The sequence below is a fragment of the Haemorhous mexicanus genome, chromosome 3 (genome assembly GCF_027477595.1).
Source record: "Haemorhous mexicanus isolate bHaeMex1 chromosome 3, bHaeMex1.pri, whole genome shotgun sequence".
NCBI lineage: Eukaryota > Metazoa > Chordata > Aves > Passeriformes > Fringillidae > Haemorhous > Haemorhous mexicanus.
In genome coordinates, this window is record NC_082343.1 from 91,446,826 (window position 1) to 91,460,570 (window position 13,745).

A 13,745-nucleotide genomic window follows, 5' to 3' on the forward strand; every position below is an offset into this window, starting at 1 on the left:
AAATATACAGCTTTTGAGGAAAAAAATGTTCACTAAAAATAGTAGGGTCTCCCGTTTTGTTTCAGTAGGTGCAAAAACCCCTTCGTAAAAAACCTGATATAACAGTGTCACAGATGGAGTGGCTTTACTCATAAGAGAGAAGTAAAAATATGTTCATTGATGTAAACCAGCAATTTGACCAAGTTTCATAGTAAAACCAGCAGTGGTTTAACAAGATTCAATGGCAAAGGTATGCTGGATTTTTTATTGTATAGAAAATAAAGTCAGACAAAATTATCAGGGAGATACCTCCCTTGATTCAGAAAAGACACCCTTTAATTTTACAATTCTTCTCAAAGAGGAATTTGGGTGCAACTGATCCTCTACTAGTCTGAAACTTGTTCAATGTTTATGTCTAAAGGTTTATAGGTGCACAATCAATCAATTATATCATTAAAATTTCAAATTTTAGTGTGCAATAAATCAAATACTAAGGATCTGTTGCAGCAAGGAGTGTCTAAAACTTGAGGAGCAACCTTGAGAGGTGCCCCTTTTAAGGGGAACATCCTGCTGTGCACTTGACTGTCACGCAAGAGAGCTCAAATGTTTTTAGAGGAAGATAATTGAATTACAGCCATACCTTCATGCTGCCCACAGAAGTTAATTTCTATCACACTTGGCTTGAGCCAGATCTTGACAAGTGTTATTTTGGGGTAACAAGAGGGGCATCAGATTGGCTCTTGGCTATTGTGCTGTTTGTTATCTGTCTCCCTCACACACATTATGAGTGTGGTGCAACCATCACAACTGCTACTGATGGTTATCACTTGAGCAGAGTTATGGGAAATAAAGGTCAGGTAGCAGGGCAGCACTTCATCACCCACAATAAAAGGTTGTGGAAATATATATATAACCTACGGAAAAGTAGGTTAAAGTACACCCTCTACGAATAAAAAAATTAGGAATCAGAAAGATAAGCTTTATGCCTGAACCAATGCTCATGGAAATCAGCAAAATGGATGTAAGGGATTTGGTTTAAGTTCTTGCAAAACAAAGCTAAATTCTTACATCCCGTTAGACTATGGAAGTACAAAGGAACTGAAGCAGATCTCAGGATCTCATGCAGTGCTTTTCTACTTTATTTGTATAACAGACTGACTCTTCTCACACAGGTGTTAAAAGGATCAGTGATAGGAAGTGAACTTGAATACAGACCAAACCCTGTGCAAAAGATTCAATAAATAAATTATCTGCTGGCAGATCTCTTGTGCTTACTTTTGGATGGGACTAGTCGAGGTCTGACATGACCTCGGATTTTATTCGCTTTATGAATGTTTCATTTCTCTTAAAATACACCCTAGTGGTAATTCTCAAAATAATATTTTTGAAAGCATATGGATAATAGACACTAGCTCTTTGGTAACTAATCCTTGGTTTTTTTCCCTATGGCCTTAATGCTGCATCTAACCATGTGAATTTACCATATCAAAAATAATTCAATGAAATCTTCTCTTCATTTTTCTGTCTTCAAGGTGATAGTTCCCAAAGCACCTTAAGGACATAAGTGCCTGATTTCCACTGACTGCCAATTGCAGTTAAACAGCTGATTTCCCCCCACAAGTCAGGGAGGACTACCAGATTTTACTGAAAGTAACACCACAGATCACATATCTAAGTACTTTAATTTATTTACTGTATTTAGGATACAGTGTCAGGTCTTCTGTGTCAGGTTCTTTGTCTTTTCTTCTTCTAAATACTTTTAGTCTTTGACTGTAACATACACCATTTTATCTAATAAATTCTCTGCGGTTGCTATATCTAAGAATTTAGCCAGCCTATTGACCTTTAAATTCTGCTGTCCTCCCTTCTCCTTTCAATTGAATTTTGTCGTGGGTACTAATTTTATGACAGTGCACTGAAAATATTTCTGAAGGAAATATGAAGAAAATGTTAACTCTTTCAAAGGAAGCATTTCTTTCACAGTCAGAAGCTTTCAGGAGTGAGAAAAGCGATGGTGATTGATTCAATGACTTCAGTAGTTCCTGACAGCTATGTTTCTGTGACTTACGGCGCTTTGAAATTAGCTGATTCCTGCAACGTTTCTGTAAAGAAATACATACTGTCTTTCTAAGATCTGTTATGAGGTTCAACCTACTTTCAATTTTTAAATTGAATATTAATTGTGTGTTCATATTCAAAATTTTATAGGATATGTTCAGAAATCTTTAAGCAATTTATAGAAATCCATGTTCAGTTTGGATAGGCCAAAGCCAGTTACAATTAGAAAATGTTTTTGTTTGCATTATGGCCTCTATATACTTTTTTAAAAATTCACTTAGAATGCTAAACTTAAAGTTAGTTGTAGTAGGTATGTGTGGACAAGAATGCGCTAAGTTTCATCCATCACATCCGAAATCTAAATTAACATTCAAGCCATCCTTTTCTCTCTGGTACTCTACCAGAGAACTATTTGTTTTGCTTTCCTTCTAATTTACTATGTCATGCTTTCCCACTAGGTAGTTTCAATAATACAGTATAGCATATATTGGAAAATGCAATTAAATTTAACTTTCAAAGCAGGTCCCTCCAAAGGCTGAACGAGTCTCATTGTTTAGGATACCTGCGGGATATCATTGTACTTAAGTGTTTGTATTTTAGACAATGTTTGATGTTTTTACCAGCGCTAGGCTCATTTTTTAAATGAGAAATTTCTAACTACATTGCTAAGAAAACTCAGAAGTATTGGCTTTTCAAACTCCATTGCTTTCTTCCAAATTCCCATCCCTACTGCAGAAACAAGAATACTTGCGGACAATGTTAGGAAATAACTTTGTTACAAGAGATATGAAACAATGGTAAATGAGGTCATCATGCTCTGTACATTTATCTTGAACAGACAGACTTCTTACCATTTTCTTCATTTTTTGTTAAGTAAATAAGGACATTCAGGCTAGTATTTCATAAAAGAGAAAACAGCAGAAAAAAATGACCAAATATGAATTATAAAAAGAGGTGAAATTTCGAATGAACTCAAGAAAAATGGAAAGGGACAGAGGAGTGATAAAGAAAATTCACAATTTATAAGTAGCATGAAGCATATTTTTTAAGTGAAAGTCCTAGGAAAAATATGTCTACTAACAAATTAACTACTATAATGTTGACTAAACATACTTAGAGTAATTCAGGCATTTATGAGATAAAAGAAAATAGTCTTTGAGTAAGGAAGTAAAGGTTCTTTAAAGAAAATTACTGATGACAAAGGGCAATAATGATATACTAGAAAATATATACATCAGCAGGTATACTAGTATACCTGAAAGAGCAAATTAAAAATTATTTTAATTAAAGAATTCCAAGGTGGAAATATGTAAGAATAATTGGATTGGAGAAAGCAAATGGAAATTTGAGTAAATGAGGAGATTATACTCTATTTTTTTATATTATGGGGACAGAAATAGTTGATTTCTAGTTATGTGGGTCTGTTTGTGCATTTTATCTCCACAGGGTGAATTTCTGTTGTGGGTAACTTTGCAAAGAAACATCTAGGTTCAGCCTAAAACCAGAATTTTTACACTTAGTAGAGATTAATTGAAAGCAATTCTAATAATTTATTTTATATCCAGTTCTCTTACGCTAGATGTAAATAAAAATGTTGGGATTAAGTAGTTTTATTCAGTACGCAGTGAAAAAAAGGCTTGAATTTCGGTTGCTATATATCATTAACTTGTGCTGGAGCATCATTGTCATGCAGTACAAATTTGAATTATTTTTTTTTTCCTCATCATAATTTCACACTGTAGTGCCAGAATGATAGACTCATAATGGGCTCCCTATAGACACATACAGAAATCATTTTGTCATGGTTATCTCACCTTGTAACAGCAGTGAAAGCAGTTGGTCTCCATGGTCTTGCATTAAACTGTCACATCACTGTTCAAATCCTCTGTTTCAGGAAATGGTGACAGTACATCTTGAGTGCTGTGAAAAATAATGACTTCATTGCCCATACTCAGTGGCTCTGTAAAACCAGACTACTCATTTATTTTTATGGGAGGGGAAAACATTTTTCAATAGTAAGTGATCGTAGCAATTAACCATTTTCTTTGCTTGTTTAGCTGTGTCAAATTGATCATACCAACACTTTACAACTCCAGTACTGAATTTTGGAGACATTTTTTTTATCATACTTTGACTTGCCCTGATTTTCAAACCATTTAAAATATACCCTAAATAGAAATTTTTTACTCATGATTATTTAATTTCTCATTTGAAATACAGCTCAGCTACTCCCCTCAGAGGACACTTACTTAATTTTTTAAAATTTTTGGATATTCATTTTCCAATGGCTTTTTTTTGCTCTTTTTATCTTGACTGTAGTTGCCTAGTTCACTGAAATCCTAGATGGAAGAGAAATTTATTATCCTGCATCTGTAAGACAAAAAATTCTTTGGCTCTAAGGTCAAATCTTTTTTTATTTAATAAAACTCCCATTTTAATCATGCAACTGGAAAGCAGCATCTTTCTGTACCAGAAAGGTATGATAATGAGCTGGACTAACTTTGAGTACTTAGCAAGGAAAATATATTTGGTATATTAATGACACATCTAAGAGTGCTAAAGATAAGTGTATTATCTAGTATGCTACTTTTTCATTGTAAGCAAAACACATTCTCTGTCAAGGAAAGCCAAATTTTTGGAGCCTATTCAAAATTACACGTTTGGTGCCAATCCAGCCATGATCATGGGCAGCAATGCAAATGACTGTCTACAATGAATCTGGATAATTTAAGGGGTTTATTTAAGAACAATCCAGATAAGAGCTCTTACTGTAGCTGGTTATCCCACTTATACCCATCCCTTCAGTGCTTTGTCTGCATTGGTTTGTCGTTGTGGGAAGCTCAGGCAGAAAGACATGCTGCTTCATGCTGAGTGGCTGCTCAAACTTATCAGTCTTGAGCATCACCAAGCACCGTCCTCGTGCATACCCTGGCTTTTTTTTTTTTTTTCCCCCACACATCTCTCTGATCTCCAGGCTCCTGCCACACTTCCAGGATCTTTCTTCCAGTCAAGATCTTCAACTTCTTTCTCACCACCCCTCTTCTCTTCAGCGCCACTTCTTGTTTGCAGGAGCTACTGTTGTTCAGCATCAACTCTCTCTGAAACCTTGGACTGCCCTCTCCTCCCCAGTTGTCTCAGTCTCAACACATGATTAAACGGATGATGCTCTCATGGCATCTTAACTGGATTCAAAATGTGCAGCCTTTATTTGGGCTATTGGGTATTATCAAAGTTTGCAATAACGCCACACAATGGGTGAAGATAAAAAGTTGCAGACTTTTGCTTGAGATGTTTACCCACACCCAAATCCCCAATGATCTACTGTCTGCTAGCATTTATGATTTAAGCTTTTTTTTTTTTTCCCCTCTGATAGTCACACTAAGGATTTCTATTTTGAGGAATGGTTACCAAATTTCAGGGATGTCAATCCAACCAGTTTCACTGAGATTCATATTCAGCAACTTTGTCTCTATAAATTATGAAAAATTAGGGAGCTTCCATTATTTCTTTCCATGGTAGAATTTATGCAGAATTTGCCAGCAAGAGGCAAAAATTAACATTCAGTTTAGTTCAATCCTAAATGCTATGATCTATTTGTCATTTAGATTTAAGGTTAATCTTGAGATTATTTGTAAACTTCTGTTTGAGTTTTACTAGTGTAAAATTTGGTCCTGAATAGTTTGCTTATAAGGACAGCAAATTTAAATAGACTTAGGAATCTAAGGATATGTGAATTCATTAGTGGACTGTTGAATTATTTAAAAGAAATTAACAAAGCTCCAAGTCCCCTGAGATACTTATCTGGGAAAAAATGACATCCATGTTGTGCATCTGATGGGCAATAAGAATGTCACAGTTTCTTGCATGAGAATTTTAGCCTCTTTGACAGAAAAGTGCACATCTGGTTATTAGAGTCAAAATGTACTATTATTATTTCTAATACCATTTGTGTGTTCCATTTCTTTCACAGTGAATTGATCAGGAATATTTTATATTGATGTCAGTTTAAAATCTGTTAGAAAAATAGAGTAAGACATCTCTACAAAGAAAAACCAAAACAACACCTATGAGAAAGAAAAGCAGAAACCCATATGAAAGAATGACAAGTAAAGACATTTCCTTAAATCCTTTCTATATTGCCTCTAGTGCATTTTCACCAAGACAAATTTTGACATTTTTTTTGTAAAAGATGTGTTGTACTTTCTTACAACTGCTTCCACAAATTCATAATTTTTCCTTATATTTAAGCTATAAATCTTGCTATTCTTTTCACTCAAGCTGTGAGTCTTGAAAATCACAAACGTAAGCAGAGATTCCTCAGGCCTAGAGGTAGAAATGAAACAACAGCTGTCCCTGTGCTTCCTGTGGTAACAGGTATGTTTAGCATCTGTCTTGGAATAGAGCTCTTTGTCCTTCATGGCAGCTTTTTACCTGTGGGAGGAATCTAGATGCTGTTTCTTTGCCCTTGGTTTTGATGTGGCTTTACAAATTTGTCTGCCATAATGACATCCTCTCAAAAAGACTGATACTAATGGTAAAAGAAAAATAAAGAGGGGGAGGAATGAGGAAAGTTTTTTATAGGAATGGAAGAAACCACTCTGATGCTTTTCACCTTTAAACAAATATTTCATGGGTCATTAGAAAATTAGAATAGGTTGAAAGAAAAGCTTGGGAGATCTCCTGCTGTAGCATAAGTAAAATCAGCAAGCCTCAGCTTGCACAGTTTTTTATAAAATCATTATGTCAGAGGACATGGTTTTCTATTCAGGCCCGCTGTATGTTTTGTGTAACTAGCATCTCCCACCTGCAAGTCTGTCTTAATTTTTCTCTGCAAGGACAAACAATAAAGGTGTGTGGGTTTGTTTTGTTTTGTTTTTATAAATAATGGTACACCTGTACTGTCTGCTATATGTTTTTTCTTAATTCCTATTGAAATTTGTTCATCAATCTTCAATTGCCTGTCAAGAAAGCTTTATCTCCTGTACAAATAATTCTGACAGTTGTACAAGATAACTTTAATGTGGCTGTTCTCTCCTTATTCTTAATTTTTCTGCTTTTATTTTTTATATTAGGTTTAGACAACTGAAGACTCAAAAAACAAAAATGTTAGATAAAACCCTATTATAGATGCAGGGTGGTTTACAGAAGACAAGATAACTAAATTATGGATATCCCCCTTCTCTTCTTCACCCCATGGAGACAGTAATGGCTTAACCTTGAATGGCCAGATGTAAAACAAATCATTTATATGCAGATTTAGAACACTGAAACATCTGGTAGATGAGATTTGTTCTTTAACCCTGCTAAATTAATCTAGGTCAGAGGAATTTCATAAAAGCATAACAGTTTGTTATATTTTATCCCTTGCACCACTTTATTATTTCCTTCTTAACACCTGAATGCACCTAGTATGCATATACCCAAAAACCATATTAAAAAAGTGATTAAGATTTCAATATGTGGAAAAGCCAGAATTAATGTTGCCAGTGTGATTTCCTGTACCATCTCTGTTCCTCTCTGTGTAATAGCATTATAATCTGAAGTTGAACAATTTCTTTTTGCTTATGTTCTGTTGTTATGTTGTTTCTATACATGTACTCCAATAGTCCTACATGTCAGTTAAATTCCAGAATACTGGGTGTGTCTTCTGTTTGGAGGATTATTTAAGATTTTAGATTAAATGGCAATAGCTCCATTCTCTGCTTTTTTCTGGATTATAGCAGTTGACGAGATTTCTTTCTTATTAATAATATTGGGTGCAGTGATAGTTCAGTTATAAATGTAATCTTGATTTCTTGAGAAATGTTTTTAATTACATTCAGACTACTAATATGTGTTCTTAATACAAAGCTGGCATGTTATCTTATGAAAATTATTGTGAAGGGAATTTTATATACACTCTTTAATTTTAAATGCTGTCACAATTCATAAATGCAAATTTAGGAAGCTCATGAGAATGATAAGTACTTCCATAGCAACCTCTAATGAATGTATGTACTAGTGGAATCTCCTTGTTGATAAGGTTTTCTACTATGTAATTTAAATTTGTTTGTGATAATGTCACTTTTTACCTGTGACACTTATTCTTTAACTTAAATAGCTCTTCACATTTTTTGTTGATTTTTCTCATTGACAAAGTTAACAGAAACACTTGTATCTCCTTTCAGCCTACATTTTGCTACACCAGAGAAACTAGAATTTCTGAGTTTTCTGTTCTGTATCAGGCTTTCTATTTCCCTGATCATTCTACCAGACTGTTTTACAGGCTTTGGACTTTGTTATAGAAACATAGAACAATCCAGTAGGAAAGGGACCTCAGAGGATCCCTTTTGATTGGAAAGGGAGCCTAGGTGAGAGTTTCTTGCACCCTGTCCAACTGTCTCTTGAAAACCTCCAGTGATGGTCAACCTACCATGTCCCTTGGGAGGATGTTCCAGAAAGTTCTCACTGCAAGACATGTCTTCCTTACATCCACTTGAAAAAGCAGTGCTTTTCTCTAATGAGACCCTTCCTTTTGTTTTGCCAATATGCATTTGAAATAGAAAATACTGTGACATTTGTCTGCCTAAAATTCAACCAGCTCTGGCGACTGAGATGCTGTTCAACCTGAGAAGGTTTTTAATAAAGTAATGACCTTCCTCTAGAACAAAGACATAAAAAAATGTGATCTCAACAAGCAGAGTTCACACATCATTACTTGAGGTTTAGACAGTTCAGTTTCCCAACGTGCCTTATTTTTCAGTGCATAACCTGTGTTCAAGAGATTCACATATAATCAACTTTAGTAACTGGCTTAACTTGACATTGTAAGAGTTGAGACTTTAAAGACTGCAACATAAAATATTTTTCAGTTTTATGCTTTCATCCTTGAAAAATGTCTAGGAGTCTGACCAATATGAAAAATTATTACTTTGAAGTAGTGTCTGCATTCAAACCCCTAGATGATCCTAGACCACATTTGTATTGGTAAAATTTAGTAGAAGCTAACAGAGCCATACAAAAGTTAGACATATGTTGTTTCATTTTTACAAACACATGTATTATTAAAAATAAAATTTAATAGTAAAAATTTCTTGCCATTAATGAATAAGGATTAGATCTAGTAGATATAAGCATCCAGGGAGGATGTGTCCCACTTTTCTGACATATTCATAAAGCAAATTCCCTTTTTATTCATTGAGGACTTTCTGCTAAGAATGAGAACGTGGAATCATAATTCTCAGGTATCAAATATTAGAAACATATATATTTCATATTTCTATTGAAATAAATTATTTTTTCAGATTTGACCTCGAGTTTCTAGAATTGCTTATGACACACAGAAAATATTTTTTCCTTATATATAGTTTAGTCCTTAATATTAGGCTACAGGAAAGAAAATAACATTGTGGCTTTTATATAAGAAATATGTTTATGAATGAGATTACTGCATACATATTTTAATATCTCCAACTCTATTAAAACTACTCTATTTTTGAAACAACTTCATTTATGTAAAAGAGTCCCACAAACAATGTTGCTTTCACAAAATTACTTCACAGTAAATCTTATTACTTTGCTTGACTGTTTATGTTTCATCTTACATTTACATTAGATAAGGAAACTATGACAGGTGCCAGTGGAAATAAAGATGTCATCCTCATCTGAGGAGGAAGTCCAACTAAAGAGCTATAAAGCTTGAGAGCTGAAAATATTTACTGCAGTTGACCAAAAAAATAATGTAATCATATCCTTAGTAAATAATTTTGATATGTGTTTCCAGTTCTGACCATAGAAACTTTGAGTTATGAATTCATTCCTTGCAATAATTGAAGCAAGATAATTTAATACTTCTAATTCATTTTTTAGATGTGTTTTACCCTTGCATTTTCAGTGCAGGAAAGTTTTGGAACAGCTGCCTCATCTATTATATTCTCTGATGATAGCTATTTGCCACTCAGAGAAGGCAATAGCAAAATATTTTTGGAGAATATAATTTGTTTACATACTTTTTATACTAATATAAACCCACTATTAATTATGATAAACTTCAAATTACTTGTGATGTGATGTGATATGATAAAAAAATACTGTACTATTCTGTACAGTACTGTACTATTCTACACATGTAAATGTATATTATATAATTTTACATCCTTTTTAAGAGGCACTCTAGATTAAATGACAAATTTCATCAATACATTTTTACATCAAAGATTCCCATAAATGTTTTCTCAACTGTTTGAAAGGATTTCTATACGGGACACACTCCTTTTCATTTGACTGCATGGAAATATTTATTAAGGAGTAAGTAGGTATCTCTCTGATATCACTTATCATTGGCTGATGGAGAGAGGAGCTGGATGGATGAGGGAACAGAATTTTTTCCTGGTTCATAGAGCACTGAGATGGCTCTGCCAAAGTCATTTTATGAGATGAGAGGGAAGAGAACAAAGGCTTGGAGCACTTATACAGAGAAATTTATTTTCATATTTTCCAATGTATGGAACTGATTAACTTGTATTATATCAAAAAGGAGTAAATATTTATGTTTTAATTTACTAATTTCTTCTAATTTGTTGTCTAAATTATTGTTATTATATCACAAGTAATGAAGTAAGAAAACGTGGATTATAATGTAGCTAAAAGCATTCCTCAACTACTTCTTGATTTAAAAATAATACAAATGAAGACTATTTTCCTTCATGTTCCTTCAGCCCATTATGTGAGTTTTTTAATGCTTGCAAAAGAAGTGTCATTTTTTGGAATGTTGATCAGAAAGAAATAAACATCATCAAAGTATATTAAATATATTATATTATATTATATTATATTATATTATATTATATTATATTATATTATATTATATTATATTATTATATTATATATCTAATTTACTTATTATAATTTATTGCATTATATTATATTGCACTACATTACATTACATTGCATTATATTACATTATATTGCATTACATTATATTACATTACAATGCAATACAATGCATAATATTAATTGTAATGTATTATATTATATTATATTATATTATATTTATTATATTATATTATATTATATTATATTATATTATAATATATTATGTTATGTTATGTTATGTTATGTTATGTTATGTTATGTTATGTTATGTTATGTTTTATTATATTATATTATATTATATGTTATATTATATTATACTATACTATTTTACTTTATTTTATTTTATTTCATTTCATTTCATTATTATATTATATTATATTATATTTTAATAATTCTATATCAGCAGAAACAATTTTAAAAAATACAAACTACATTTAAATTGTTTTCTGCGGAATATGTCTGCAGGACATATTCTGTTAAAAATGTGACAAGAAGTAATAAAATGCTATCAAAATATTTTCCTTTCAGCTCTTTCAGAGTGGATAATTCACTGCATGCACCAAATTCTATTAAAAACAGATTCTAGTTATGACTTTATTTTCTTCCTTTCCAATCCATAAGTTTGCAAAAGATAATGAAGTCAACTATGTAAATTAAAAACTTTATAAAGCTTCTGCTACCTGCAGCTCTACATTTGCCCCTGTGATATTCCCCCTTGCCTGCTAGTCCTGCTGTAACACAAATCCTCAGAATGTCAGGTGCAGCTGCTGGATATTTCCACTGCTCCCAAGAAAGGGTGACCTGGTCACGACTCGTCACAGGGAGTTGTTGCAGCATCACTGCCAGACCTGCTGAGAGCTGGGAGCTCTTGAGTCACTCCTCAGATTTCATACTGTTTCACATGGTAGGATCTAAATGTGGGCATTTTTCTGATCCTGAAGTGGCAGCAGTGGTTCCTAGAACATTTTAACACTATCATCAAGACCTATAAAAATGCTAAGTATTTATTTCTAAAATGACTTATTATGCTCCCCAGTAGCTCCTTTAAGAAGGTCTCTAGAAGGTGTTTTCAAAAAATAATTTATGAGTAGGCATAAAGGATAAAAAAAAAAAAAGGAACAGCTTGAAAAAGTTTTTATTTTCCATTATTAAGGATGAGGGTGGTGTTCTCTGTTCTTCTGTACTTGTTAATTTTCTTATAATAAAAAAAAAACCAAAACCAACAAACCCTATTTAGCCCAGATTTCAGATAGTTAAGTTTCTAAGCTCAATTAATTTCCATCTAGGTAGCTAGTTCTCAGTTACAGGCGTTATAAGCTAACATTTTCAAAAATAGAAAACAATTCTAGCTTGTTAAAAAAAATAATCTGTAACAGCTAAATAAAAGTAACTTGTAAGCTATGTATAACCAGTTTTGTTTTCATAAAGGTCATAATGCTCTGAACCACTGGTAGAAGGAATGTTTCCTGTAGTTTTTTAATACACTCACATGCAAAACAGCTTCTCAAACATATTTTCTTCTTCTCTGAATTTTACATTTTAAGTGTATAAAGTATGAGCTAATTTCATTGGTGTCAGTAATTTTCTAACCTCCCCCTCCAAAGCTTCTTTGATATTGAGTATCATCAAAACAAATTAAAATATGTAGGTCTCGATTCTCATTATATACCCTTTAGAATTATTCTTCATTATACTTCAGATTAAATCTTGTATCTTTCACTGCTATTTAAGAAAATACCAATTCATCTTGTCTTCATCTAGCACATTTAACTTAGGGGCAAGTGGGTAACTCTGCCCGGTTTCCCCACAATGAAAGCTAATTTTTATATTTTTTTGCTTTATAGATCAAGGAAACAATTTCTATCCCTGTGTTCCTCTCCTGACAGGATCCCCTTGCAACTGATGCTGCAACTTGTAGCAGTTGCAACCCCCTTGTAGCTGCTGGTGTTGCAGTACCTGTGCCCTGTGCAGTGTCTCAAAGTACCTGTAAGAAATGAAAAAAACTGAGCTACTCTTTCCTTATACAAGTTTAATTATTCTTTAGATTTTTGTTTAAGGATGTACATCTTCTGTCTTTTAGAAACAAACCCAACAGTCTTATGTACCATAACTGAGCTGTGCATTTTACATGTCCTGAGGCCTGACTTGCACAGCACATCTTTGCTATGCCTCAGTATATTTGTACTCTGTCTTTTCTTACTCTCCACAGCAATAGGACAATGAAGTGGATAGAACAGAATTGATGTATTTCTCATATTGATGTGGCAAAATAAGGTATTGTGCAACCTGGTTTAGTGGATAGTGCCCCTGGCAGAGAGCTTGGAACTAGTAATCTTTAAGGTCATTTGAACCCAATATATTCTGGGATTATATCAAAAAAATACTAAAATTACTCTGAAACAAGAAAAGAACATGAAAATCTCTACCTTGTTTTCTTACAGCTCTGAATGTCTCCTTGCATTCTGAAAGCATTTCCTACTTCATTTATTGCTTTATTCCATCAATAAAGATGTATTTTTAGCATTGAATAAGAGATGAATAAAATTTAACTCTTTATAAATAAAATACAGAAACTCTGACTTAAATTTTCCTTTTCCAGGGGAATATGGATTTCAAGAACTCTGGGTTTTAGTTAAAGAACACCATTTGAAATACAGGTTTCATGCTAATAGCATGCATAATGACAAAGAAAATCAAAGCTTATCTTACTTCATTTGCAGGTTTTTCAGGCCAGTACTGTGAAACAGAAATGAATGAGTGTGATTCAGCTCCCTGTTTGAATGGTGCTGTTTGTCAGAATGATGTCAACAGCTATGATTGCTTTTGCCCTGAAGGTAAGTTGTTCAAAATAATTT

General features: G+C 33.1%; 1 protein-coding gene across 1 annotated transcript in view; it reads left to right on the forward strand.

Moving 5' to 3' along the window:
• EYS (eyes shut homolog) overlaps positions 1–13,745 on the forward strand; it is a 702,981-nt gene that overhangs the window by 162,042 nt on the left and 527,194 nt on the right. The window contains exon 12 of the mRNA XM_059842660.1: positions 13,611–13,724. Within this exon, the coding sequence (XP_059698643.1) occupies positions 13,611–13,724 (114 nt within the window). The remainder of the gene's footprint in view (positions 1–13,610; positions 13,725–13,745) is intronic.